Here is a 27,433-nt window from a genome sequence, read left to right as displayed (position 1 = left end):
AAAATAAAGTTCAGGTAAGAAATTCTGTTGATCGGGGAGAAGGTGTAAGGCATTCCCCGAGTCTCGCGGTTCTAGCACGGTCGCTTTATTGACATAAACTTGGCTTTAATTAATTTTGAACAAATTGATATTTATATGTTTTTTATATTTTTACCTAGCCACTTTTATATCTGGATTATTAGAAAAATTAAAGATTTTGTTTGAATAATAAGATGTCATAACCACACTACGCAAGCAAATGCGTGATCGAGACGAAATTTATTAATTTTATCATAACAGCGCTACGCAAGCGAATCCGCAGTTATGACAAGGATTATTAGTACATTATTACTTTTGAAAAAAAAAGTTACTACACTTAGAAATTACTAAAATATTAAGTATCGCGCTACGCAAGCGAAACCGTAATTTTAGCAAAAGAATTAATTAAATTAGAAATTAATTAAAGCTAGTAGAAATAGTATAAGTGTGAACAACTAATTTTTGACCACACTAAAATTTTATACTAGTTTAGTGTAAATATTTCTTTTAGGTCTAATCTTAATATTTTAAATGTTTATCTTACTCTTATAGGTTTTATTTAAGAAAGTTAAAAACTATAAAAAATATTCATATTCTTAGAATATAAGATTTTTTCCAATGTTTAAATAGAAGAAAATTTATATATATATTTGGTTTCTTCTAATTTAGATGTAATTTATAGTAGTATTTTTCTTGGTATAATTTATACTTTAGTGTAAATATTGAGTTTTCTTATTTACATAGTTTCTTTAAGTCTAAAAGTAAGTTGGAATATATATATATATATTATATATATATATATATATATATATATATATATATATATATATATATGTGTGTGTGTGTGTGTGTGTGTGTGTGTGTGTTTTATCTTCTTTTATTTTTGATTTAAAAAAAAGGGTTAGGAAAAGTTAAATAAATATATATAAAGTTAAAAAAATAAACAAATAAACAAATAAAACCACCCAACTTTTCCGCTTCCCCACTTCACTCATGCCTCACCCCCACTCCTCAGGTCATATGCACACGCAACACATAATCTCCATAATTTTCTATTTAACTACCAATTACCCAATTAATTTATAAATAAAAGAGAGCACAAAAAACGAAAAGGGGGATCCGACCAAGAAAGCAAAACAAAAGTGAAAAGAAGATTGGAAAACTTAGAAAAGCAAAAACGTAAGACAAAAGAAAGAAAGAAGCAGAAGTCAGAGGATCTGACAAAAAGCAAAAGAAAAGAACGAAAAAGAAGTGAGAAGACAAAATGAAAAAGGTTCTGCATTTTTAATTCTCAAACAGAAAACATGGAGTTCCAGTAGAGGTTACATTCGTGATTCGGGTTCCGATTTTCCTTAGAAATTTTGGCTCTGACCGTGATTTTATATCTATTCATTGTTGCCATTTCGCTTGGATTACAGAGTTGAAACCACATATTCATTTCCTACTATTATTCTTAAAGAAGTTTCATTCTACAGGTTTTCTTCTATTCATTCTTTTATATATTTTAATGTGTCCTACCGGGAACGTGAACTTGAGCCATCTAAAAGATTTTTTTTTTTGCAGTTACAGTTCTTTAGCTTTTGAATGTTTATTTATTTAACAAAAAAATACATATTCAAAGATCTCCATTTGTCCTTGAAAGACGTGTCAATTTTGCACAATAAAATGACTGATTTACCTTCAATATAGAAAACCATGTAATTTTGCATATGAATATTTTTTTTTATTCCAAGCATTAATAAAGGTTGAAGTAGTAATTAGCAGATATGTGTGATGAATTTTGTTCTAGTATAATAGTTATTCTGTATGTGTTTTAATTTTAAGATAATTTAATTAGTTCATTTTACTTCTTTGCTTAATTTATACTTTTAGATCTTTAGAAAATAACAAAAATAGTAGCATATTAAATAGTTCAATCGTAATAATAGACTTTGAAAATTGCAAAGATCATTAGATTTTTTTTTTAGTTGCCGTTAATCTGGTAACTTTAGGATTGAATTAATAAAGAACGAAGGGTTGAGCTTAAATTGGTGAGAAGTTAGTACTTAGTACACCAAACATTGGTCTTATAAAAATAATTTGGGTTTAATAAATCAGTCTTAAGCAATTAATTAGCTAACTAACTTAAACTCTTTTAATATCTCATAATTCAAGAGTAGAATTAACTCAAGATCCATAGCAATAAGTAAAAAAAAAAAAAAAAAACACATAATTAAATATATCGAATATACAAGAGACAAAAATAGTTAAATATTCTAAATATGCTATTAGTCCATGTGTTCATATCCGAACCTCGGATTGATATGCTTAATTAATAAAAGGATCGTGTGCGCATTCCCGCGTCTTGATACCTTTCAAATTAAAATAATTATGTTTTGACCGTGTGTACATTTCGTACCTTGGTTTAACATTCAATTTTAAAGAATACCTTGTGTGTACCCCATCTTAGTGAACATAATTAAAAATATATAATAATTAATTAAGCGATAATAAATAATCCATAATCAATAAAATATAAGAATAGCAAAAAATTGATTTAAGCCTTACATTAGTCAATAGAAGCGACCGTGCTAGAACCACGGGACTCGAGGGGTGCCTTACACCTTCCCCTCGGTCAACAGAATTCCTTACTCAGTCTTCTCTTTTCGTATACCATAAATTAAGAGTCAATTCCTTTTAAAAAAGGATTCAAATAAAAGGTGACTTGGAACACCAAAACTCAATTCCAAGTGGCGACTCTAAATAATAAATAATCCCTTTTCGAAACGTCACTTTAATTGGAAAAACTCTTCTAACTCAACCTCATAATAGGGTTGCGTGGCAAAAAGAGGTGTGACAATGAGATTATTGGATTAAAATATTAAGAGTTAATATCACGCTACGCGCACGAGTCCGTGAATGAAAAAGTTAAAGCGCACCTACTAGTTGCCTTGCGTTTAAATTAATTATTAAGGAGATTAAGTTGTAATGTTATTTTAATAAAAGAAAAAACTATTTTTTTTTAATTATATATAAAAATAGATATGGAACCATTAGTGATGGGCCAGCTCACTTATATTGAAAATGTCGGCCTGTTTCGGTTGTCATGGGCATTGAGTCCAATTAAAGTAATCACTTGTGCTGCTGGCCCCTTTAGAAGTTAAATGGTCATTTTGGGCCAAAGATTAGTTATTAACTTTGGGCCTAGCATTTTATATTTTCTATCCAACTTACTATTAACTATTGATAAACCATTATTATATTTGCAGGGGCCAATATTTTATCCTTTTCATCACCTAACTACTATTTTATGATCATAAAAATAAATCCACACCAAAATACTTATAAAACAATAATTACAAGAAATAACACACTAATAAAAATTTTGGAAATGAACATCACGGATTGTTGAACATTGGCTAACAAATCTCAGGCAAACTAAACTCAATAAGCTACTAAAAGGAAAAACTTATAAAATTAAAAGAAATCATATTTCCTTTTCATGAAACATGCATTAGGTTAAAATACGAGATAATCTTCCGGCCTCAAATATACATTGCAACGGACAAGAAAAAGACAACGAGCTATGAGCCAAAATATTTTAAAATATGGTGTCAACCACAATTAAACAAGAAGGTCAACATTCATTACACATGCTTACATACAAAATCCTACACAAAACAAGATATTTAAAGCTCAAAAAGAAGCTGAATAATACTTAAATCTGCTTCATTCCTATTCGTTCTTGACTCAAAATTACAGTAGCGCTTTGAGAGAATTACCTGGATAGCAGAAAGAAAATGTCAGCAGGGAAGAACTAAATTTCAGCAACAAAAATAGTAGAAAACAGCAGCAAAATCGTGTTTAAACAGCCCGAAAACCTTAGAGAAGAAACCCAGAATCAACTCTAAAAGACTTATTCTTTTTTGAAAGAGTTTTCACTCTAAGAAGCACTCATAAAGCTAAAATTTCAGCTTACTTTCTTTAAGTTCAGCTGCTGATTTTTACTCCTAAAATTATATTTTTTAGTGTGTAAAAATGTCTAGCAAATGTGTGATAGAGTGTGTGTAAAGTGAGGAAAGGGCTGCCCTTAAGTTGGCAAAGAAAGCCACTTTTGTCCAAAAGGACTAACTTTTGTGTGCTAAACACTGTTCAAAGGCTGTCTAAAAGGTGAAAGGACAACCTGAAAATCTGCTATAGCCGAAACAAGGAGAAAAAATATCATTCCGCCCACCCTACTAGTAAAAAGTAAGCTACTAGTACCCTATTTCATCATTTACCTTTTACCCTTCACAAACTAATAAACTAACTAACCAATTCAAACCAATGTAAAAACAAAAAATTCAGCATTTCAAAACATCAAAAACTAATGCTAAAATAATTAATAAGAGGCAAAAAAAATAAAAATCTGAAAAAATAATAAAACAAATCAACCATGAAAAAAGAATAGTATTTTTTACCATTTTAAATTTCAAGTGGCCGAAAAATGGTGGCATGCCAAACGAGGGCGTTCGGGGAGGTCGCCGGAATTTGGCCGGACTTTTGGTCGCCGGATTTTTGGTGTAGAATTGACATCAATAGGTAGGTATTGAGGAGCTCTATCCGTTGATGTAGGTATTGTGGGGTGTTAGTGGCCGGAACTTCAAGAATTTGGGCAAAAAAGTTGCGGCTTAAGTTTCCTAGATCTAAAATTCAAGGAGTTTGAGGGTTTTGTTAAGGATTTGGTTTATAGATATGTAAAGAGGAGAATGTGGAGATTGTATGGTGCGATTTTTGGGTGATTTGGAGGTGGACGGCCGCCGGTGGGCGATTTTCGGCGGCGGTGGAGAGGCGGCGGTTATGGAGAAAGAGAGAGTGAAGAGAGAGGAAGGAGAAAAGAATTATGGGTGAAATGGGGCAAAATTTCAGCATTTCTAAGTCTTAAATACCTAGTTGGGAGATTGATTGTGGACCATTGGATGAGGGAGAGATGAATGGATGAGATTTAATTTTGAATCACTTAATGAAACGACGTAGTTTTGAGGCAAAACTACGTAGTTTCGGACCCTTTCAATAGCAGCCCCTTATCTTGCACTCTTTTTCTTTCAAATTTGGCCAAATTTCTTCCTTAATCCTACTTATTAAACTAAATTTACACAAATAAATAAATTAATTAAATAACTTATTCAAATGATCAATTAACTAGATTGATTCACCAATTGAAAAGTTAGTCAATTCCTAAAATGCACAAATGAAGGAAGAACTATTATTTTTTGGTATTTTCATGATAGGAAATATGCAATTAAAGACACAAAATTTGAGAAAAACAATTAAAATAACAAAACGCTAATAACTTTAGGAGGTGTTAAAATAGTGCAAAAATTAGGTGTTCACAGCTGCTCCTCTTTGCTCGAGAACATGAAGAGTTTTCATGCAAAGAAAAGTGAATGCCATAGCTAATTTTTGCTCACATATCACTCCAATGGAAGCAATTTTTTGAAAAAAGGTGAGCGAACCTTGCTTCCGAGGTTGCCTACATATCCTTGGCTATAAAGGAATCAGGTCAGTGTAGTTCTGAAAATTTGGTAGCTGGGACTACCAGGCACTGGAGTTAAGACTGTTGCTGTTGTTGTTATTGCTATTACTGTTACTTACTGCTTACATCAAAAGGATGAGAGAGAGAACTATATATTTCTGCAAACTAAGAGTTAAAAATTCCTATCTATGTGTCTTCTGGAGTCAAATCTTGATTCTTGACTTGTTTGTTTGTGTTGACCTTAGTTTGGATCTTGATGCTCTTTGAAGAAAAGATTATGAGTCAATCTCAGTGCCTGCTTTCCTGATCCGAAATTGAGATGATGAATCTTCAGAAGCTGGGTTATTGACAGATTTTCAAAGTTAACTCCAACTAAACTGTGATCGAAAGACTTCTTTCTTCTGATGATAACTGAAACGGCAAGCTTTGATCGTCACAACCTGTGCTCTGAGGCGGGGCCTGCAAAGCCATCAAAGATGAACAAAATGAACAAAATTTTCTGCCCCACTTTGGCACTGAGAAAATTTTGTGAGTTATTGGGTAAAGTTGCAGATCAGCTTATTTTATTTGAAAGATGCAAAAATGATACAGAAGGCTCTGAATCGAATGTGCTTCTCTTAGGAGTAGAACGGATAAGACATAGACTAGGAGGTGTATCTCCCATGGGTAGCACTGGAATGACTACGAAATTGAAGGACTCGAACTATGAATTGCGTCTCCTAGGATTAATGATTCATATTAGGGAGTGCATCTCTTATTAGAATGAACAGGGTCGATTCGAGCTAAGAAGTGCGTCTCCTATGAGTGAGGTGGAAAGGTTTGGACTAGGAAGTGCGTCTCCTTGGATTTGATGGTTTAGATTAGGAAGTGCGTCTCCTATTGGAATGAGGTTGCAAGACTTGTACTAGGAAGTGCATCTCCTAGGATTTGATGGTTTAGATCAGGAAGTGCGTCTCCTATTGTAATGACTCAAACTAGGAAGTGCGTCTCCTACGAGTGAGGTTAAAGGACTTGGACTAGAAAGTGCGTCTCCTGGGATTAATGTTTCAGAGTAGGAAGTGCGTCTCCTATTGGAATGACTCAAGCTAGGAAGTGCGTCACCTACGAGTGAGGTTGAAAGACTTGGAGGGAATGTAACCAGGGGTTGGCGCCCTGTATCACTGAGAAAGAATGTAACCAGGGGTTGGCGCCATGTATCACTAAGAGGGAATATAACAAGGGTTGGCGCCATGTATTAGTGAGAAGGAATGTAACCAGGGGTTGGCACCCTGTATTACTAAGAGAGAATATGGTTAGGGATATGCACCTTGTATCGCTGAGAGAATGTAAACAATGGATGGCGCCTTGTATCACTAAGAGAGAAAGTAACCAGGGGATAGGATACCTTGTACTAAAATGGAACCTCACTAAAGATTGTTGTACCTTATGTCGGAAAATACAGCTAGGGATTGGTGTACCCTATACTAAACATGCGGCTAAGGAGTGGTGTGCCCTATTTNCACTAAGAAGGAATAACCAGGGGTTGGCGCCCTGTATCACTGAGAAAGAATGTAACTAGGGGTTGGCGCCCTATATCACAAAGAAGGAATGTAACTAGGGATTGGCGCCCTGTATCACTGAGAAAGAATGTAACTAGGGGTTGGTGCCCTATATCACTAAGAAGGAACGTAACCAGGGGTTGGCGCCGTGTATCATTGAGAAAGAATGTAACTAGGGGTTGGCGCCCTATACTACTAAGAAGGAATGTAACTAGGGGTTGGCGCCCTGTATCACTAAGAAGGAAAGTAACCAGGGGATAGTATACCTTGTATCAAATAGAACCTCACTAAAGATAGTTGTACCTTATAGTGGAAAATTCGGCTAGGGTTTGGTGTACCCTATACTAAACATGCGACTAGGGTGTGGTGTGCCCTATGTCAAAATGGGACCTCAACTAAGGACTGATGTACCTTATGCTGGAAAATGCAGTGGCTAATGATGTCATTATAGGCATATCTAGAAAGAAAAAGCAGAGAGCTTGAAGAACTCACATTTGGTGACATTCGTCCTTTGAGAACTTCAATTCTACACTGCTTTGTTTCCTGCTTCAAACAAAGAAAGATTTGTGAGTTTAACAATGGTGGTCGGTTTGTGGCCTTGCATGCCTTGATCAGTTTGAATCTGCGGCCACCTCGTTGTTAGAGAACTGATTTGCAAGTAATGGTACCCAACGACTAGGAGGCTCTGTACCGTGTTCTGGAAATTTTAGCTTTCTATCTGTCGCCTCCAGCTATTTCAAAGCCGGATGTCTAAGGTGTTGTTGAACCTTGTCAATAAAGCAAATCTTCACTTTGGCAGTTTTTCCTTTAAAAATCAAACTTGATTTTTTTTAGTTTGTGTATGTGGTGCTATCAGCTTTGCCCATGAAGCAAGTCTTGCTTAGTGACCTTTTTGATTTCTTCAAAATACATTGTTCGGCTTATCAGAGGAAATCAGAGTTGGATTCATGCCTTTGTCATTGCCGCGTATGCCTCAACATCTTTTATTTTGCACTTCCACGAAATAGTGACCAATTTTGTGGCCCTTTCTTTATTGACTTCTAAACAAATAGACCAGCAAACTTTTAGAACTTCCGTTGGCATGGACCCTCAGATCTCGTTTAGCTTCGACAAGCTTATTGTGCATGTTTCTTCCTGGGTATGTCCTCTTCGATGTGCCAGGATAGAACTCGCTTTGTACAATTGGAAAGCTGGTAACAGATGTTGAAATCATTTCTCGGTTGTTTTAACAAAGACTGACTCAAAATAAAAATGCAAATGGATAAAATGACGCGATGCAAAAGTGAGAAGGAATAGTATTTAACTGAAAATGCCACTTTACGTGGAGAGAAAGAAAAAAAAAGGGGCTCCTTTGAATATGGTAGCCAACTTTAATGATCATGACATGCATTTTGGACTGAGCGGCCGAATCTATCCAACCAATCTACCCTTTCTTCTTGTTGTTCCTTTTCGTCTTTGAATTTGGCCTCTTTGTGCCAATCATTTGCATCAAATCACAGCTCACCTTCGACCAGTGGTGCCCTGAAAGGTTTTCACCAACCGGCCTCTCTCATTTATTTATCTCTACTTACCATCGCCTTATAGTTTCTATGAGGGTTTTCACCAATAAGACTCTCTCATTTCCATTCATTATCTCTTCTTTGTTTTAGCTTTTTGTGCAAGCAACTTGACATTGTTCTACGTTGTGTGACAACTGTTGCTTACTGCGTGTTTTCCTTGGCATTCTTAAGACTATTTGGAAGGTCTTCATTTGGAAGGCTTTTGGAGGGGGTTAGAAAGAAAGGGTCACATTAAGGCTCAAAATAGACTCAAGATGATAGGGTTGTATATTTACAACTCTTGGAATCGACTCTTCATAAAATAAAAAAAATAAAAAAATTCCGCCCCAGTTTCAGATACTGGGGAATTTTTGATTTTTGATTTGGTTAGACTGAACCCTCGTGTAGAGCTGCCTCCGTATCCTTTACAGGAATCACGTCAAACGTAGTTCAAACTAACATGAAATATTTCTTTGTTGTTTTTCTATTCATTTTTCTTTTCTCTTTCCTTTTCTTCTCTTTTGTTTTTTATAATCAGATTGTCCTAGCTCCTACCTTTCTGGTGGCATGGATCTTCGTTTTTTTTGACTCTATACTTGATTCCAAAAGAGGGGGGGTCGAAGAAAAATAAAACAGGGTCAAAAGGGGTAGCAGAAGAAAGGGCCTCCCAGCCTCAAGAATGCCAAACATTCTATCTCTTCTCAGGTTCGGCATTGATGGACATGACTCTCTTCTTGGTTTTGTCAGCTGTATAGTTTCGTAGTCAATATCTTGTTCGCAACAAATGACTTTTGACAATTTGGAGTCACCTTTTCTTGGTCCTTATCCTGATGTAGAAGGGTGCACTTCAGTACCAGCTAATCATTTTAAATTCCTTGGAATGCACCTTCTTTGGGGATTTGGGTCATCTTCCCTGATATGATCAGATTATGCATGCCATGGCAAAAACATTTTCGTTGATTAGTCCAACCAAACTTCAAAACTTTCAATTATCCTTAAACCAGTATTCATGACTGTTTTGGTTCCATGTGATCTTGACACAGGCTTATCATCAAAGTTTTTCAACCTCTTACTTGTTCTCCACGTGTTTTTTCCTCGATTCAATTCAAGATTGGACAAGCTTTCTAAAATCTAGCCGAAAACTCTGCATGCATGTCATGTCACTAAAATTGGCGTGAAAAGAATTATATATGCAAGAAGAACTAAACACAATGGATTAAAATGACACAAAGAAAAAAGTTGTATTTCATTGATTAAAGGATAGAGAGGCTTGATGACAGGACAAACAAACAACATCTGGATCACAACCTCAAAATAATTCGGATGATAGAAATTATGACAAAATAAGTTACCAAGACTCCTTCCCGGCAAGGAAGGGAGTGACTTTCCAACTATCAAGCTCAACATCTTAGCTATGAATTTGCACATCAGCATCAAACAAGATCGTCAACAATTTTGATTGTCTTGCATTCAGTGGACAAGTTCTTGACATTTTCCACCAAACCGTCCCTATATTCTTTATCATTGTAAATCATCCGAACAATGCGTGCTTGGTCATGACGTTTAGGGTGCCATTATCTTGGACCACGATCAATCCTTCTTGATTATCTTTTCTATTTCCTTTTTCAAAGCCCGACAACCCTCAATGCTATGTCCCTGGACAATAGAATGGTACATGCACCGTACAGCAGGGTCAAAACCTTTTGCATATGGATCAGGAACATACCCTTGAAGCGGCTCAATCATGCCACAACGTTTCAACCTTTCAAAAAAACTTGTGTAGGATTCTACGATTGGCGTGAAATTGTCCCTCCGCTTATGTTCCCTTTCATACTCTTGTTTTGGACGAGCGTTGTAGAGTGATTGAGAGTTCTGATGTCGCGGATGAAGGTATGTTAGAGTTGGGGCCTGCATATGTTGGCAATTGGATGGTTTGGCAAAAGACTGAGTTGCATACTGTGGAGCAACTGAGTATCGTGGATCCGGGGGTTGAGATGCTCCTTTTTGGCCTCTTTTTGCCCGTGATGCCATCATGGCCTCCTCATCTTTCTTCTTTTGGTTAACACAGCTATTCGGCCTGGATTTCTTTGGTGGCTGCTTTGAGAGCCGCTTGACTTATAATTCGATCAGTATTGAGGCCGTTCTCGACCATTTCTCCTATCTTGATTGCATCAGCAAAAGGTCTGCCCATTGCAGCCATCATATTTTGAAAATAATCAGGATCCTGAGCCTGAAGGAAGAGAATGATTAACTCATGGTCATCCATGGGTGGTTTAACTCTGGATGCTTGCTCTCTCCACCTAACGGCATACTCCCTGAAGCTTTCAGTCGGCCTTTTCTTCATATTGGACAGGGAATTGCGATCTGGCGCAATATCAATGTTGTACTGAAATTGTTTGACGAAAGTCTGGGCATGTCGTCCCAAACATGCCAGTAAGAGATATCTTGGTCAATGAACCATTCAGAGGCTACCCCTACCAGTCCTTCCCCAAAATAAGCCATCAGCTACTCTTCTTTTCCTCCTGCACCCCTCAGCTGGTTGCAGTACCTTTTCAAGTGGGCGATAGGGTCGCCGTGTCCATCATATTTCTGAAATTTTGGTGTCTTGAATCCTGGGGTAAATGGATGTGAGGAAACATGCACAGATCACTGAATGAGACACTTTTGTGACCACCTGGTCCTCGTATGTTCTTTATGTTCTGCTCAAGACTTTTCATTTTCCTGACCATCTCATCTGGCTCTCCTGTCTTTACAGCCTTTTCATTTTCTGCAGGTAACTCATATTGTGGGGTCTGATTGTGTGGAGCCGAACCCTTAAAAGCCATATCTAGAGAGTAGTATTGGCCATCGTAAGCATGAGATAGTGGCTCGATGTTTGGCCTCGTCACAGGATTTGGTGGGGGTATTGTATACACAGGCGGACCAGACACGACGAGAGGTGTGTTCCTAACCGGTGTGGCAGGAGGCTGCGCATTAGAGATACCAGGGACGGTATGGAAGCTGTAGTTTGGCACATACCCTGGTGGTAGAATGTGATCGCTCGTTGCAGGGAGCGGTGGTTGAGTAGCCCGGGGTATGGTGGAAGTTCCCTCAGAGGGACCTTGAGGCGGAGGCTGACCAGAGACCCAAGCCTGATACACATCACTCAGTTGATGTTTCAATCTTCTTACTTCCTCCGACTCTTGCTCAACCGATTGACCCAGAGGGTCGTGACTGACCAACTCAATTTTATCATTGTTAGCCATCGCTACCTTCCCTTTAGATCTGGTAAAGTAATGATGTGTTGCCAGTTTCACCACAAACCAACCACCTTAAGCTTACTATATAAGAGGCAACAAACGTGTTAGGGTTAAGCATTTTATAAATACGAATAACACGTAACTATGCTATGCTCCTAACATTATCACATCTCTAACAGGCTTTTGGAAGGCTTCATATTTCATTCCGGCTTATAAGGTTGCTGCTTATTGACACTCTTATTTATTCCTCTCTTTTTTTTTACACCTTGCCTTATTTTAAAGCCGTTGAAAAATATTTCGATCAAACCTTTTAGGGGTTGCCTATGTATCATGTCGCCGCATGAATCAGATCATTACGTAGTTCAAGGACATGACCCCCCTCCCTTTTTCTTATTTAACAAAACAAAGTTTTCCTCTTTTTTTTATGTACAAAAACAACAATTTTTTTGTTCATTTTTGAATTTTTATAAAACAAAATCTTTTTCAATGATTTTCGATTTTATATATATATATATATATATATATATATANTCATGACTATTTTGGTTCAATGTGATCTTGACACAGGCTTATCATCAAAGTTTTTCAACCTCTTACGTGGCCTCCACGTGTTTTTTCCTCGATTCAATTCAAGATTGGACAAGCTTTCTAAAATCTAGCCGAAAACTCCGCATGCATGTCATGTCACTAAAATTGGCGTGAAAAGAATTATATATGCAAGAAGAACTAAACACAATGGATTAAAATGACACAAAGAAAAAAGTTGTATTTCATTGATTAAAGTATAGAGAGGCTTGATGACGGACAAACAAACAACATCTGGATCACAACCTCGAAATAATCCGGATGATAGAAATTATGACAAAATAAGTTACCAAGACTCCTTCCCGGCAAGGAAGGGAGTGAGTTTCCAATTATCAGCTCAACATCTTAGCTACGAATTTGCACATCAACATCAAATAAGACCGTCAACAATTTTGATTGCCTTGCATTCAGTGGACAGGTTCTTGACATTTTCCACCAAACCGTCCCCATATTTATCATTGAAAATCATCCGAACAATGCGTGCTTGGTCATGACGTTTAGGGTGCCATTATCTTGGACCACGATCATTCCTTCTTGAATAATCTTTTCTATTTCCCTTTTCAGAGCCCGACAACCCTCAATGCTATATCCCTGGACATTAGAATGGTACATGCACCGTACAGCAGGGTCAAAACCTTTTGCATATGGATCAGGAACATACCCTTGAAGCGGCTCAATCATGCCACAACGTTTCAACCTTTCAAACAAACTTGTGTAGGATTCTACGATTGGCATGAAATTGTCCCTCCGCTTATGTTCCCATTCACACTCTTGTTTTGGACGAGCGTTGTAGAGTGATTGAAAGTTCTGATGTCGTGGATGAAGGTATGTTAGAGTTGGGGCCTGCATATGTTGGCAATTGGATGGTTTGGCAAAAGACTGAGTTGCATACTGTGGAGCAACTGAGTATCGTGGATTCGAGGGTTGGGATGTTCCTTTTTGGCCTCTTTTTGCCCGTGATGCCATCATGGCCTCCTCATCTTTCTTCTTTTGGTTAACACAGCTATTCGGCCTATTCTGTATTTCTTTGGTGGCTGCTTTGAGAGCCGCTTGACTTATAATTCGGCCAGTATTGAGGCCGTTCTCGACCATTTCTCCTATCTTTATTGCATCAGCAAAAGGTCTGCCCATTGCAGCCATCATATTTTGAAAATAATCAGGACCCTGAGCCTGAAGGAAGATAGTGATTAACTCGTGGTCATCCATGGGTGGTTTAACTCTGGATGCTTGCTCTCTCCATATAACGGCATACTCCCTGAAGCTTTCAGTCGGTTTTTTCTTGATATTGGATAGGGAATTGTGATCTGGCGCAATATCAATGTTATACTGAAATTGTTTGACGAAAGTATGGGCCGTGTCGTCCCAAACATGCCAGTGAGAGATATCTTGGTCAATGAACCATTCAGAGGCTACCCCTACCAAACTCTCCCCAAAATAAGCCATCAACAACTTTTCTTTTCCTCCTGCCCCCTCAGCTGGTTGCAGTACCTTTTCAAGTGGGCGATAGGGTCGCCGTGTCCATCATATTTCTGAAATTTTGGTGTCTTGAACCCTGGGGGTAAATGGATGTGAGGAAAGATGCACAGATCACTGAATGAGACACTTTTGTGACCACCTAGTCCTTGTATGTTCTTTATGTTCTGCTCAAGACTTTTCATTTTCCTGACCATCTCGTCTCGCTCTACTGTCTTTATAGCCTTTTTATTTTCTGCAGGTAACACATACTGTGGGGTCTGACTGTGTGGAGCCGAACCCTTAAAAGACATGTCTGGAGAGTAGTATTCGCCATCATAAACATGAGATAGCGACTCGATGTTTGGCCTCGTCACAAGATTTGGTGGGGGGATTGTATACACAGGCAGACCAGAAACGATGAGAGGTGTGTTCCTAACCGATGTGGCAGAAGGCTGCGCATTAGAGATACCAGGGACGGTATGGAAGCTGTAGTTGGGCACATACCCTGGTGGTAGAATGTGATCGCTCATTGCAGGGAGCGGTGGTTGAGTAGCCTGGGGTATGGTGGAAGTTCCCTCAGAGGGACCCTGAGGCGGAGGCTGACTAGAGACCCAAGCCAAATACACATACTCAGTTGATATTTCAATCTTCTTACTTCCTCCGACTCTTGCTCAACCAATTGACCCAGAGGGTCGTAACTAACCAACTCAATTTCATCATTGTTAGCCATCGTTACCTTCCCCTTAGATCTGGTCAAGTAATGATGTGTTGCCAGTTTCACCACAAACCAACCACCTTAAGCTTACTATATAAGAGGCAACAAACGTGTTAGGGTTAAGCATTTTAAAAATACGAATCACACGTAACTATGCTATGCTCCTAACATATCACGTCTCTAACATGCTTTTGGAAGGCTTCATGTTTCATTCCGGCTTATAAGGTTGCTGCTTATTGACACTCTTATTTATTTCTCTCTTCTTTTTTTCCTTTTTTTTTGGTTTTTTTACACCTTCCCTTATTTTAGAGCCGTTGAAAAATATTTCGGTCGAACCTTTTGGGGGTTGCCTACGTATCATGTCGCCGCATGAATCAAATCATTACGTAGTTCAAGGACATGACCCTTTTTTTTAAAAAATTAACAAAATAAAGTTTTCCTTTTTTTTATGTACAAAAAAAACTTTTTTTTTTTGGTTCATTTTTGAATTTTCCCAAAACAAAATCTTTTTCATTGATTTTTGATTTTTTTTTGGTACAAGACAAAGGAAAATTACATAAAGATACAACCCAAAAGATGAATATTTAAACAAGACCGGACTTGACTCAAACAAGACGAATATTTAAGCAAGACTCAAAACACTAAAAGACTCTTACAAACTTGATGACTACAAATGAACAATCAAAGTGGACTGCCAACTAATAGAAGACTCTAATCTCCGAATGAGAATCCACCGGCATCATTGTAGTTAAGGTGCTTATTCCTGCGGCTAACCTCACATATCATGGTATATGCGCCTTAAGTCTGTGGCAATGTGGCGTGCGAAGTTGGGCGCTATCGTAAATTGCTCTCGGGTCAAACCCTGACAAGTCACACACCCTCGAGCGGTATAACTAGCCACCTCATAGACCCTCCTTCTAACATGCTCCTGGCTCCGACTTAAAAACTGGATGTGTCGCTCATGGTTATTAGCTATCTCTGATATATCCGCCTCGTATTGTGACACCAGATTCAGCTGGTTCTGGACCCTTGCTAGCTAATTCTCTAGCTAGTTCTTACTTGATTCTGCAGCCCTGGCCCAAGCCCTTCGATCATGGATGATAAGGTTGTAATGCATTTCTTCGTGCTTTGGAATGGCCGCTTGTTGCTGAGTAGCGGCTTCTATTCTCGCTTGTCGAAGCTGTGCTTGAAGCGCTTAAACCTCGTGTATTAATTTGGTTTTCTCCTCTTTAAACTCAGTATACTGCAAATCCCTATTCACATTGACGCAACTTATATCCCTACGTAGTTCGCAGATGGTGGATTCATAGTCTCTTGCTATTTCCTCCTTGGCTTGCCCCACTCTTGTTCTAATTTCAGTCTCCCATTCTGTCGTGCTCTTAAGAATTGTCTCTTGCCTAGATCCAAAAGCATCTTGGTCATAGAACCACTCAAAATACGCGGGGTCTAACTCTCCTTGATCTTGATCTTCTATCATAGTGTGAAATTCAAGCACCTTAATTTTATCACAAACCTGCTTAGCATAGGCCTCACGAACAGGATCCTCCGATGTTACCTCCCACATGCATCTTTGCATGTGCTCCACTGTGGGCATGACTTGTTTTCGACCTAATTGGCGTAGGGCTCTCATAGGTACATACGGCTGAAAACCCCGAAGACCCATCAAAATCAAAAAAAATGGTGGTAAGACCTGTATATGACCTCTTTTGGTGAGAATGAGTGGTATTTCCATGTGATTCCAGTAGCAGTTAACTTTTGAAGATACCCCCTCCATGCTTCGGCGCCCTTGGGGAAGTTCTAATCTCGGTCAAAACTTTAGACNTCTGATTTTATAATATGCTAAAACCAAACAAAGACCTAGTTACACTATTTAATTTCTAAAATTATTTAAAACTCTATTTAAAGATGATTGCAACAATTAACAATTAAAGGTGCAAAGAAACTATTTTTTTTTTTACGATTTTCTTTAAAATTTGTTCTAGAACTAATTTATACTTAATTAATACCAAAATTGTGAAATTAAATTCCTAAATGCAAGTGCATATATTTTTTTTGTATTTTTATATGAATAAAATGCAACCAATTAACACAAGAATTTAATAAAATTCACAAAAATTGTAAAGAAGTCAATTATTTGAAACTTTTTTTTTGGAATTAATTTGCTTAGGGCAAAAATCACGTGCATGATTAGATTATGCAGGCCATGGATAAAAAAGCTTTTCATCGATTAGCCCAACAAAAATTTCAATTATCCTTAAGCCGGTATTCATGATAGGTTTGAGAGAAAAATCTTTAACCTCTACGGATATGACTATTCTGGTTCCATGTGACAGGCTTATCATCAAAGTTCTTCAACCTCTTAGTTATCCTCCAAGTGTTTTTCCTCAATTCATTTCAAGATTGGACAAGCTTTCTTTAATCTAGCCGAAAACTCCGCATGCATGTCGTGCCACTAAAATTGGCGTGAAAAGAAATATATATGCAAGAAGAACTAAACACAATGGATTAAAATGACACAAAGAAGAGGGGAAAAAAGTTGCATTTCATTGATTAAAGGATAGAGATGTTTGATGACAGGACAAACAAACAACATCTGGATCACAACCTCGAAATAATCCGGATGATAGAAATTATGACAAAATAAGTTACCAAGACTCCTTCCCGGCAAGGAAGGGAGCGACTTTCCAATTATCAAACTCAACATCTTAGCTATGAATTTGCACATCAGCATCAAACAAGATCGTCAACAATTTTGATTGCCTTGCATTCAGTGGACAGGTTCTTGACATTTTCCACCAAACCGTCTCCATATTCTTTGTCATTGTAAATCATCCTAACAATGTGTGCTTGGTCATGGCGTTTAGGGTGCCATTATTGTGGACCACGACCATTCCTTCTTGAATCATCTCTTCTATTTCCTTTTTCAAAGCCCGACAATCCTCAATGCTATGTCCCTGGACATTAGAATGGTACATGCACCGTACAGTAGGGTCAAAAACTTTTGCATATGGATCAGAAACATACCCTTGAAGCGGCTCAATCATGCCACAACATTTAGCCTTTCAAACAAACTTGTGTAGGACTCTACGATTGGCGTGAAATTGTCCCTTTGCTTATGTTCCTTTCCGTACTCTTGTTTTGGACGAGGGTTGTAGGGTGATTGAGAGTTCTGTTGTCGCGAACGAAGGTATGTCAAAGCTGGGGCCCGCATCTACTGGTGATTGGATGGTTTGGCATAAGACTGAGCATTGAACGTTGCATACTGTGGAGCAACTAAGTATCGTGGATCTGGGGGTTGAGATGCTCCCCTTTGGCCTCTTTTTGCCCGTGATGCCATCATGGCCTCTTCATCTTTCTTCTTTTGATTAACCAGGTTGTCCGGCCTATTATGGATTTCTTGAGTGGCTGCTTTGAGAGTCGCTTGACTTATAATTCGGCCAGTATTGAGGCCATTCTCGACCATTTCTCCTATCTTGATTGCATCAGCAAAAGGTCTCCCATTACGGACATTATATTTTGAAAATAATCAGGATCCTGAGCCTGAACGAAGACAGTGATTAACTCATGATCATCCATGGGTGGCTTAACTCTAGATGTTTGCTCTCTCCACCTAACGGCATACTCCCTGAAGCTTTCAGTTGGCTTTTTCTTCATATTGGACAGAGAATTGCGATCTGGCGCAATATCAATGTTGTACTGAAATTGTTTGACGAAGGCCTGGGCCATGTCGTCCCAAACATGCCAGTGAGAGATATCTTGGTCAATGAACCATTCAGAGGCTACCCCTACCAGACTCTCCCCAAAATAAGCCATCAGCAACTCTTCTTTTCCTCCTGCACCCCTCAGCTGGTTGCAGTACCTTTTCAAGTGGGCGATAGGGTCACCGTGTCCATCATATTTCTAAAATTTTGGTGTCTTGAACCCTGGGGTAAATGGATGTCAGAAAACATGCACAGATCACTGAATGAGACACTTTTGTGACCACCTAGTCCTTGTATGTTCTTTATGTTCTGCTCAAGACTTTTCATTTTCCTGACCGTCTCGTCTGGCTCTCTTGTCTTTATAGCCTTTTCATTTTCTGCAGGTAACACATATCGTGGGTATGATTGTGTGGAGTCGAACCCTTAAAAGCCATATCTGGAGAGTAGTATTGGCCATCGTAAGCATGAGATAGCGGCTCGATATTTGGCCTCGTCACAAGATTTGGTGGGGGGATTGTATACACAGACGGACCAAAAACGACGAGAGGTGTGTTCCTAACCGGTGCGGCAGAAGGCTGCACATTAGAGATACCAGGGACGGTATGGAAGCTATAGTTGGGCACACACCCTGGTGGTAGAATATGATCGCTCGTTGCAGGGAGCGGTGGTTGTGTAGCCTAGGGTATGGTGGAAGTTCCCTCAGAGGGACCCTGAGGCGGAGGCTGACTAGAGACCCAAGCCAAATACACATACTCAGTTGATATTTCAATCTTCTTACTTCCTCCGACTCTTGCTCAACCAATTGACCCAGAGGGTCGTAACTAACCAACTCAATTTCATCATTGTTAGCCATCGCTACCTCCCCCTTAGATCTGGTCAAGTAATAATGTGTTGCCAGTTTCACCACAAACCAACCACTTTAAGCTTACTATATAAGAGGCAACAAATGTGTTAGGGTTAAGCATTTTATAAATACGAATCACACGTAACTATGCTATGCTCCTAACATTATCACGTCTCTAACATGCTTTTGGAAGGCTTCATGTTTCATTCCGGCTTATAAGGTTGCTGCTTATTGACACTCTTATTTATTCCTCTCTTCTTTTTTTCCTTTTTTTTGTTTTTTTACACCTTGCCTTATTTTAGAGCCGTTGAAAAATATTTTGATTGAACCTTTTGGGGGTTGCCTACGAATCATGTCGCCGCATGAATCATATCATTACGTAGTTCAAGGACATGACCCCCTTTTTTAAAAAAAATTTAACAAAACAAAGTTTTCCTTTTTTTTATGTACAAAAAAAATATATTTTTTTGGTTAATTTTCAAATTTTCCTAAAACAAAATCTTTTTCATTGATTTTTGATTTTTTTTTGGTACAAGACAAAGGAAAATTACATAAAGATACAACCCAAAAGATGAATATTTAAACAAGACCGGACTTGACTCAAACAAGACGAATATTTAAGCAAGACTCAAAACACTAAAAGACTCTTACAAACTTGATGACTACAAATGAACAATCAAAGTGGACTGCCAACTAAAAGAAGACTCTAATCTCCGAAGGAGAATCCACCGGCATCATTGTAGTTAAGGTGCTTATTCCTGCGGCTGACCTCCCATATCATGGTATATGCGCCTTAAGTCTGTGGCAATGTGGCGTGCGAAGTTGGGCGCTACCATAGCAAATTGCTCTCGGGTCAAACCCTGACAAGTCACACACCCTCGAGCGGTATAATTAGCCACCTCATAGACCCTCCTTCTAACATGCTCCTGGCTCCGACTTAAAAACTGGATGTGTCGCTCATGGTTATTGGCTATGTCTGATATATTCGCCTCGCGTTGTGACACCAGATTCACTGGTTCTGGACTCTTCCTAGCTCATTCTCTAGCTGGTTCTTACTTGACTCCAGCCCTGGCCCGAGCCCTTAGATCATGGATGATAAGGTTGTAATGCATTTCTTCGTGCTTTGGAATGGCCGCTTGTTGCTGAGTAGCGGCTTCTATTCTCGCTTGTCGAAGCTGTGCTTGAAGCGCTTGAACTCATGTATTAATTTGGTTTTCTCCTCTTTAAACTCAGTATACTGCAAATCCCTATTCACGTTGACGATACTTATATCCCCACGCAGTTCGCGGATGATGGATTCATAGTCTCTTGCTATTTCCTCCTTGGCCTACCCCACTCTTGTTCTAATTTCAGTCTCCCATTCTGCCGTGCTCTTCAGAATTGTCTCTAGCCTAGATCCAAAAGCATCTTGGTCATAGAACCACTCAAAATATGCGGGGTCTAACTCTCCTTGATCTTGATCTTCTATCATAGTGTGAAATTCAAGCACCTTAATTTCATCCCAAACCTGCTTAGCATAGGCCTCACGAACAGGATCCTCCGATGTTACCTCCCACATGAATCTTTGCATGTTCTCCACTGTGGGCACGACTTGTTTTCGACCTAATTGGCGTAGGGCTCTCATAGGCACATACGGCTGGAAACCCCGAAGACCCATCAAAATCAAAAACGAATGGTGGTAAGACCTGTATATGACCTCTTTTGGTGAGAATGAGTGGTATTTCCATGTGATTCCAGTAGCAGTTAACTTTTGAAGATACCCCCTCCATGCTTCGGCGCCCTTGGGGAAGTTACTATCTTCGGTCAAAACTTTAGACCTATCTTCAAGCTCATTGTTGCACCAATGGACGCTAAAATTTACCCGACGGGGTGAAGGAGAAGGTGCTCTAAAAATCATATCTGGAGTATGATGTTACAACCCTCAAAGAAATCTTTCCCTTCCTGACATTTGGTTAGGGCACGGTAAATATCTGACAATACCATAGGAATGATAGTGACATCCTTTCCATGCAATAAAGCGGTAACTATGCCAGATAATCGAATATCAATATTTTTGTCATGCCTCGGGAAAACCATCATCCCTAGAAATGCCACTAGGAAAGCTCTCCGCCCATGGCTTTGCAAGCTTTGTATCCAATTTTATTATCAAGCTCTTTCCCGTGCTTTGAAAATCCACCCGGATACCCATACCTGTCGTACAAGAAATCTAATCGAATGTGCCCTCGTTCCACACTTGCTATTTTATTTTGGCTGATTGTCATCTGCTCAAGGAACTTATTGCCAGTGACATCCCTCGGGGCCAAGGGTCTTTTCTTCCGAAGCTCATCGCCTAACTTTGTGTATCCAGCTAACTCCTCTAAAGTGGGAGTCATTTCGAAATCATTAAAACGGAATACGTTGTTATTAGGATCCCGGAAATGCACCAACGCCTCGATTAAGTCCCTTCTTGGGTTGATCTCCATAATTTTCACAAAGTTACCCAGATGGTCCTTTATCTTTTCCTGCTCACAAACGCCCATATTTTTCCACCATTGCCTCAGCAACTGGGGTGTTTTATGCACAAGCCAAATCTGCAAGGGCTCATCATCTTTTGGATTTTTATCGGGTCTTCCACTTACTGGATTCATATCTTACCTGGATAAATCAAAATGTGAGGTCAAGTCCTAATATAAACTCGAAGAAATGACACCAAGCAGACTTTTGGATAAGACAATGAACGAACTTCTTAGTGGAGAATTCCTCGTATTGAAGAATCAGTCAACTAAGACCCAACTGATCAGACTTGATTGATATGCCAAATTTGGACGAAAAGGACCAGACTCTAGGATGACTAACCACGTATCTCACCGAGGAAGCAAGACATGATGAAAACCGGCCGACCGAGGACAAAACGATAAAAGGTGACAAGAGGGACAAGATGGTTATTCTTATGAAAACGGTTCTTCAGTACTTCGAAGGAAAGTACTATGGCTGTCTCGGTAAAAACATCCGTACACATGGATAAACGGGTAAAAGCAGACAAAAAATTTATTCTTTTACGAAAACAGCCATTATGGTACTTCCAAAAAAAAGTTTTAAGGTTGACTCGGCTAAGATGGCCGGAAATAAGGGCAACACGGCAAAAATGTGAAAATAAATAAACAAAATGAATATTTTGCAAAAATAGCTCCTCGACGCTTCCAAGGAAGGTTGTCCTGACAAAACAGCCGGAATACGAGGGCAAAACAGTAAAAGGTGACCAAAAATAGCAATTTTTTTATTATTAGTTTTTTTTTTCGAAAATTTTATGCACATGCGTAAATTTTATGCCTTTTTTTTAAAAAATATGGGCGAAACCCGATAGAGATTGCCTATGTATCTCACTGGGTAGTGAGAATGAGGCCCGCGTAGTTCGATGAAACCGACTATTTGTTTTCTGATTTTTATGAAATTAATCTTTACACCTCACTTCAGACTACTTCAAAATTTTAGTAAAAAGGATTATATATACTAAACTAGGAGAATGCTTTTTTTTGTTTTTTTTTTTATTTTAATTCCGCTCAACTAATTTTCTAAAGCCGGTCAACAATGCAAGCAAGCCTTCCAAATGATGTAGCAAATAGCACATAAGTGAGCATGATGGTCTCAAAGAGGATACCTGTCCTATACGGACCAGGCCCACGTGCCAAGCTTCGCTGAGTCAAATATACGTGATGCAAATAAAGCGAACCTACTAGGGATATCCGGCATGAGGTTTGTTTTTCTAGGTTTAAATCCTAGTGGAGAATGTATCTAGACTGGCTTACTCGAGCAGACAACTCGAGTCGAGGAGGTTCAGCGTACCGGTTGCATTGCTTTCCGGCTTAGCTGGTGGTGCTCCCCGCCTAAACATGTGTGACTAAAATCCTTCACCGGGTGACAAGCACCTCGGCTATCTCAAAGAAAACGGGCTATGTCAAGCAAATGCCCAATTTTTAATTTTAAGAAGACTCAGAGGGAGTGCGTGAGAAGACAATTTATATGTACAGTTCAACAATATCAAAGCGGTAAAAAGCAAACAAGTAGCACATTATGCCCAAATAAATCACAGTATATACAAAATTAATAAAGCCAAATAAAAGTCAACATGTACAAGCTCGAATTCTGGTTTTCCCCAACAAAGTCGCCAGAGCTGTCACACCCCTTTTCTACCCCAAAAGATATATATGATGTGGATTGTGGGTGGGTTAAAGAGTTTTTCCAATTAAAGTGACAAACTTGAATAGGGATTATTTTGTTTTACAGAGTCGCCACTTGGAATTGATTTTTTGGGTGTTCCAAGTCACCTTTTTATTTGAATCCCTAGTTAAAGGAAGGTTTGACTCTATTATTATCGGTCCGCGAAAACAAAGTTTGGGTAAGGAATTCTGTTGTCCGGGAAAAAGGTGTAAGGCATTGCCCGAGTCCCGTGGTTCTAGCACCATCGCTTTATTGACATAAACTTGGCTTTAATTAATTTAGAACAAATTGATATTTATATGCTTTTCATATTTTTACCTAGCCGCTTTTATATTTGGATTATTAGAAAAATTAAAGAAATTTTTTGAATAATAAGATGTCATAACCACACTACGCAAGCGAATGCGTGCTCGAGACGAAATTTATTAATTTTTTCATAACAACGCTACGCAAGCGAATCCGCAGTTATGACAAGGATTATTAGTTCACTATTACTTTTGAAAAAAAAGATACTACACTTAAAAATTACTAAAATATTATGTATCGCGCTACGCAAGCGAAACCGTAATTTTAGCAAAAGAATTAATTAAATTAGAAATTAATTAAAGCTAGTAGAAATAGTATAAGATTATTGAATTAAAATATTAAGAGTTAATATCACGCTACGCAAGCAAGTCCGTGAATGAAAAAGTTAAAGCGCACCTACTAGTTGCCTTGCGTTTAAACTAATTATTAAGGAGATTAAGTTGTAAAGTTATTTTAATAAAAGAAAAAACTAATTTCTTTTTTTTTTATTATATATAAAAAGAGATATGGAACCATTAGTGATGGGCAAGCTCACTTATATTGAAAATGCCGGCCTGTTTTGGTTGTCATGGGCATTGAGTCCAATTAAAGTAATCACTTGGGTTGCTGGCCCCTTTAGAAGTTAAATGGCCATTTTGGGCCAAAGGTTAGTTATTAACTTTGGGCCTAGCATTTCATATTTTCTGTCTAACTTACTATTAACTATTTATAAACGATTATTTTATTTGTAGTGGCCAATATTTTATCCTTTTCATCACCTAACTACTATTTTATGCTCATAAAAATAAATCCACACCAATATACTTATAAAACAATAATTACAAGAAATAACAACTAATAAACAATTTGTAAATGAACATCACGGATTGTTGAACATTGGCTAACAAATCTCAGGCAAACTAAACTCAATAAGCTACTAAAAGGAAAAACTTATAAAATTAAAAGAAATCATATTTCCTTTTCATGAAACATACATTAGCCTAAAATACGATATAATCTTCCGGCGTCAAATATACATTGCAACGGACAAGAAAAAGACAACGAGCTATGAGCCAAAATATTTTAAAACATGGTGTCAACCACAATTAAACAAGAAGTTCAACATTCATTACACATGCTTACATACAAAATCCTACACAAAACAAGATATTTAAAGCTCAAAAAGAAGCTGAATAACACTTAAATGTGCTTCATTTCTATTCGTTCTTGACTCAAAATTATAGGAGCACTTTGAGAGAATTACCTGGATAGCAGAAAGAAAATGTCAGCAGGGAAGAACTAAATTTCAACAACAAAAATAGCAGAAAACAGCAGCAAAATCGGGTTTAAACAGCCCGAAAACTTTAGAGAAGAAACCCAGAATCAACTCTAGAAGACTTATTCTTTTTTGAAAGAGTTTTCACTCTAAGAAGCACTCATAAAGCTACAATTTCAGCTTACTTTCTTTAAGCCCAGCTGCTGATTTTTACTCCTAAAATTATGTTTTTTAGTGTGTAAAAATGTCCAGCAAATGTGTGATAGAGTGTGTGTAAAGTGAAGAAAGGGCTGCCCTTAAGTAGTTAAAGAAAGCCACTTTTTGGGCAGATTTTGGTTCGCCAAAAGTCTGTCCAAAAGGACTAACTTTTGTGTGCTAAACACTGATCAAAGGCTATCCAAAAGGTGAAAGGACAACCTGAAAATCTGCTATAGCAGAAACAAGGAGAAAAAATGTCATTTCAGCCACCCTACTAGTAAAAAGTAAGCTACTAATACCCTATTTCATCATTTACCTTTTACCCTTCACAAACTAATAAACTAACTAACCAATTCAAACCAATGTAAAAACAGAAATTTCAGCATTTCAAAACTTCATAAACTAATGCTAAGATAATTAATAAGAGGCAAAAAAAATGAAAAAATAATAAAAAAAAAATCAACCATGAAAAAAGAATAGTGTTTTTTACCATTTTAAATTTCAAGTGGCCGAAAAATGGTGGCATGCCAAACGAGGGCGTTCGGGGAGGTCGCCGGAATTTGGCCGGACTTTTGGTCGCCGGATTTTGGTGTAGAATCGACATCAATAGGTAGGTCTTGAGGAGCTCTATCCGTTGATGTAGGTATTGTGGGGTGTTAGTGGCCGGAACTTCAAGAATTTGCGCAAAAAAGTTGCGGCTTAAGTTTCCTAGATCTAAAATTCAAGGAGTTTGAGGGTTTTGTTAAGGATTTGGTTTGGAGATAGGTAAAGAGGAGATTGTGGAGATTGTATAGTGCGATTTTGGGGTGATTTGGAGGTGTTCCGCCGCCGGTGGGCGATTTTCGGCGGCGGTGGAGAGGCAGCGGTTATGGAGAAAGAGAGAGTTAAGAGAGAGGAAGGAGAAAAGAATTATGGGGGAAATGAGGCAAAATTTCAGCATTTCTAAGTCTTAAATACCTAGTTGGGAGATTGATTGTGGACCATTGGATGAGGGAGAGATGAATGGATGAGATTTAATCTTGATTCACTTAATGAAACGACGTAGTTTTGAGGCTAAACCACGTAGTTTTGGACCCTTTCAATGGCAGCCCCTTATCTAGCACTCTTGGCCACTTTTTCTTTCAAATTTGGCCAAATTTCTTCCTTATTCCTACTTATTAAACTAAATTTACACAAAACAAATAAATTAATTAAATAACTTATTCAAATGATCAATTAACTAGATTGATTCACCAATTGAAAAGTTAGTCGATTCCTAAAATGCACAAATGAAGGAAGAACTATTATTTTTTGGTATTTTCATGATAGGAAATATGAAATTAAAGACACAAAATTTGAGAAAAACAATTAAAATAACAAAATACTAATAACATTAGGAGGTGTTAAAATAGTGCAAAAATTAGGTATTCACAAGGGGTAAATTTCCTCTTACAAGGTTAGAAAAGAGACTTACCTCGTCTCAAAGCCTACTTCCCAATTCAAGAATGCGCTCAAACCTCCAAATTTGATGTCGAACGATTCGGAACTAGTCAAAAATTACATAAATCAACCAATCTATGCTCAAGAGTTCATATCTCCACTATCAAAGTGATTACCCAACCCTAATTGCAAGATTCCTAAAATTCACCCTCGGGCACACATGTCCGGAATCCAGAATTTTTGAAGAAAGTTGTTACCCATAACCTCAGGAACATTGATATATGATTTTTACTAAGTTCCATAACCATTTTCGTAGTAAGTCCCATTTTTGTTAAACCTTAGGTCTTTCATCTAAACCCATGATTTCTACCAATTTTCATGTTAAAATCTACCCACAATCGATGTATTAAACTAACATTAAGTAGAAATTACTTACCTCACAAATCTAGGTCGAAATCCCCTCCTTAAAAGCTCTCCAATCGCCCAAGTGTGGAAGAAAATGTGATGAAATTGGCCTAAGTCTGTATTAAATGAACCGCCACTGCCCAACGACTTTCGCACCTGCGGTGCATTGGCTGCATCTGCAGTCCCGCACCTGCGTCAAGACCTTCGCAGGTGTGCCTTTTCCTCACCTGGCCGGGCTCCGCATCTGCGGACACAAGGAGCCGCATATGCGAGCCCATTCCGTTCCTGCGACTAGAGTGCTCGCATTTGCCGTCTTGCAGGTGCGTAAATTCCTCCGCACCTGCGTTGCATGGACTTCCTTCGCATTTTTGCTTTTTTGGCTCATGGCTTGCACCTGCGAGCTCGCACCAGTGGCTGGCCAAGTGCAGGTGCGATTATGACAGAATTGGGAGCTTCAACTCTTGCTTCAAGTTTCCAAGATGGTCCGAGCCTCGTCTGATTGCCACTCGGGGCCCCCGGGGTCCCG

At 38.4% G+C, this 27,433-nt stretch overlaps 1 protein-coding gene and 2 long non-coding RNA genes across 3 annotated transcripts; all 3 read right to left on the bottom strand.

The window, feature by feature from the left end:
* Positions 1–3,469: 3,469 nt before the first annotated feature.
* LOC109216718 lies at positions 3,470–4,889 on the bottom strand. The gene is made up of 2 exons (XR_002066540.1): positions 4,458–4,889; positions 3,470–3,779 (listed from the first exon to the last, which is right to left on the bottom strand). It is a non-coding gene; the product is annotated as an uncharacterized LOC109216718 (long non-coding RNA).
* Positions 4,890–12,877: 7,988 nt separating this feature from the next.
* On the bottom strand, positions 12,878–14,597 carry LOC109216716. The gene is made up of 3 exons (XM_019380901.1): positions 14,571–14,597; positions 14,080–14,466; positions 12,878–13,900 (listed from the first exon to the last, which is right to left on the bottom strand). The coding sequence occupies exons 1-3, from the start codon at positions 14,595–14,597 to the stop codon at positions 12,878–12,880; spliced, it is 1,437 nt and encodes a 478-aa protein (XP_019236446.1).
* Positions 14,598–24,563: 9,966 nt separating this feature from the next.
* LOC109216717 lies at positions 24,564–26,002 on the bottom strand. Its single transcript, XR_002066539.1, has 2 exons — positions 25,574–26,002; positions 24,564–24,873 (listed from the first exon to the last, which is right to left on the bottom strand). It is a non-coding gene; the product is annotated as an uncharacterized LOC109216717 (long non-coding RNA).
* Positions 26,003–27,433: the final 1,431 nt, after the last annotated feature.

The sequence above is a fragment of the Nicotiana attenuata genome, unplaced genomic scaffold (genome assembly GCF_001879085.1).
Source record: "Nicotiana attenuata strain UT unplaced genomic scaffold, NIATTr2, whole genome shotgun sequence".
Taxonomy (NCBI): Eukaryota; Viridiplantae; Streptophyta; class Magnoliopsida; order Solanales; family Solanaceae; genus Nicotiana; species Nicotiana attenuata.
This window is presented reverse-complemented; position numbering and strand designations above follow the sequence as displayed.

Excerpts from the sequence above, each read along its gene's own strand:
- LOC109216716 (XM_019380901.1), bottom strand. The coding sequence starts at position 14,597 with ATGGCTAACAATGATGAAATTGAGTTG. Across the intron at positions 14,467-14,570 it reads ACAATGATGAAATTGAGTTG|CCTCCGCCTCAGGGTCCCTC; the intron begins GTTAGTTACGAC and ends GTCTCTAGTCAG. Across the intron at positions 13,901-14,079 it reads CAGTAGAGCGAGACGAGATG|GTACTGCAACCAGCTGAGGG; the intron begins GTCAGGAAAATG and ends CCACTTGAAAAG.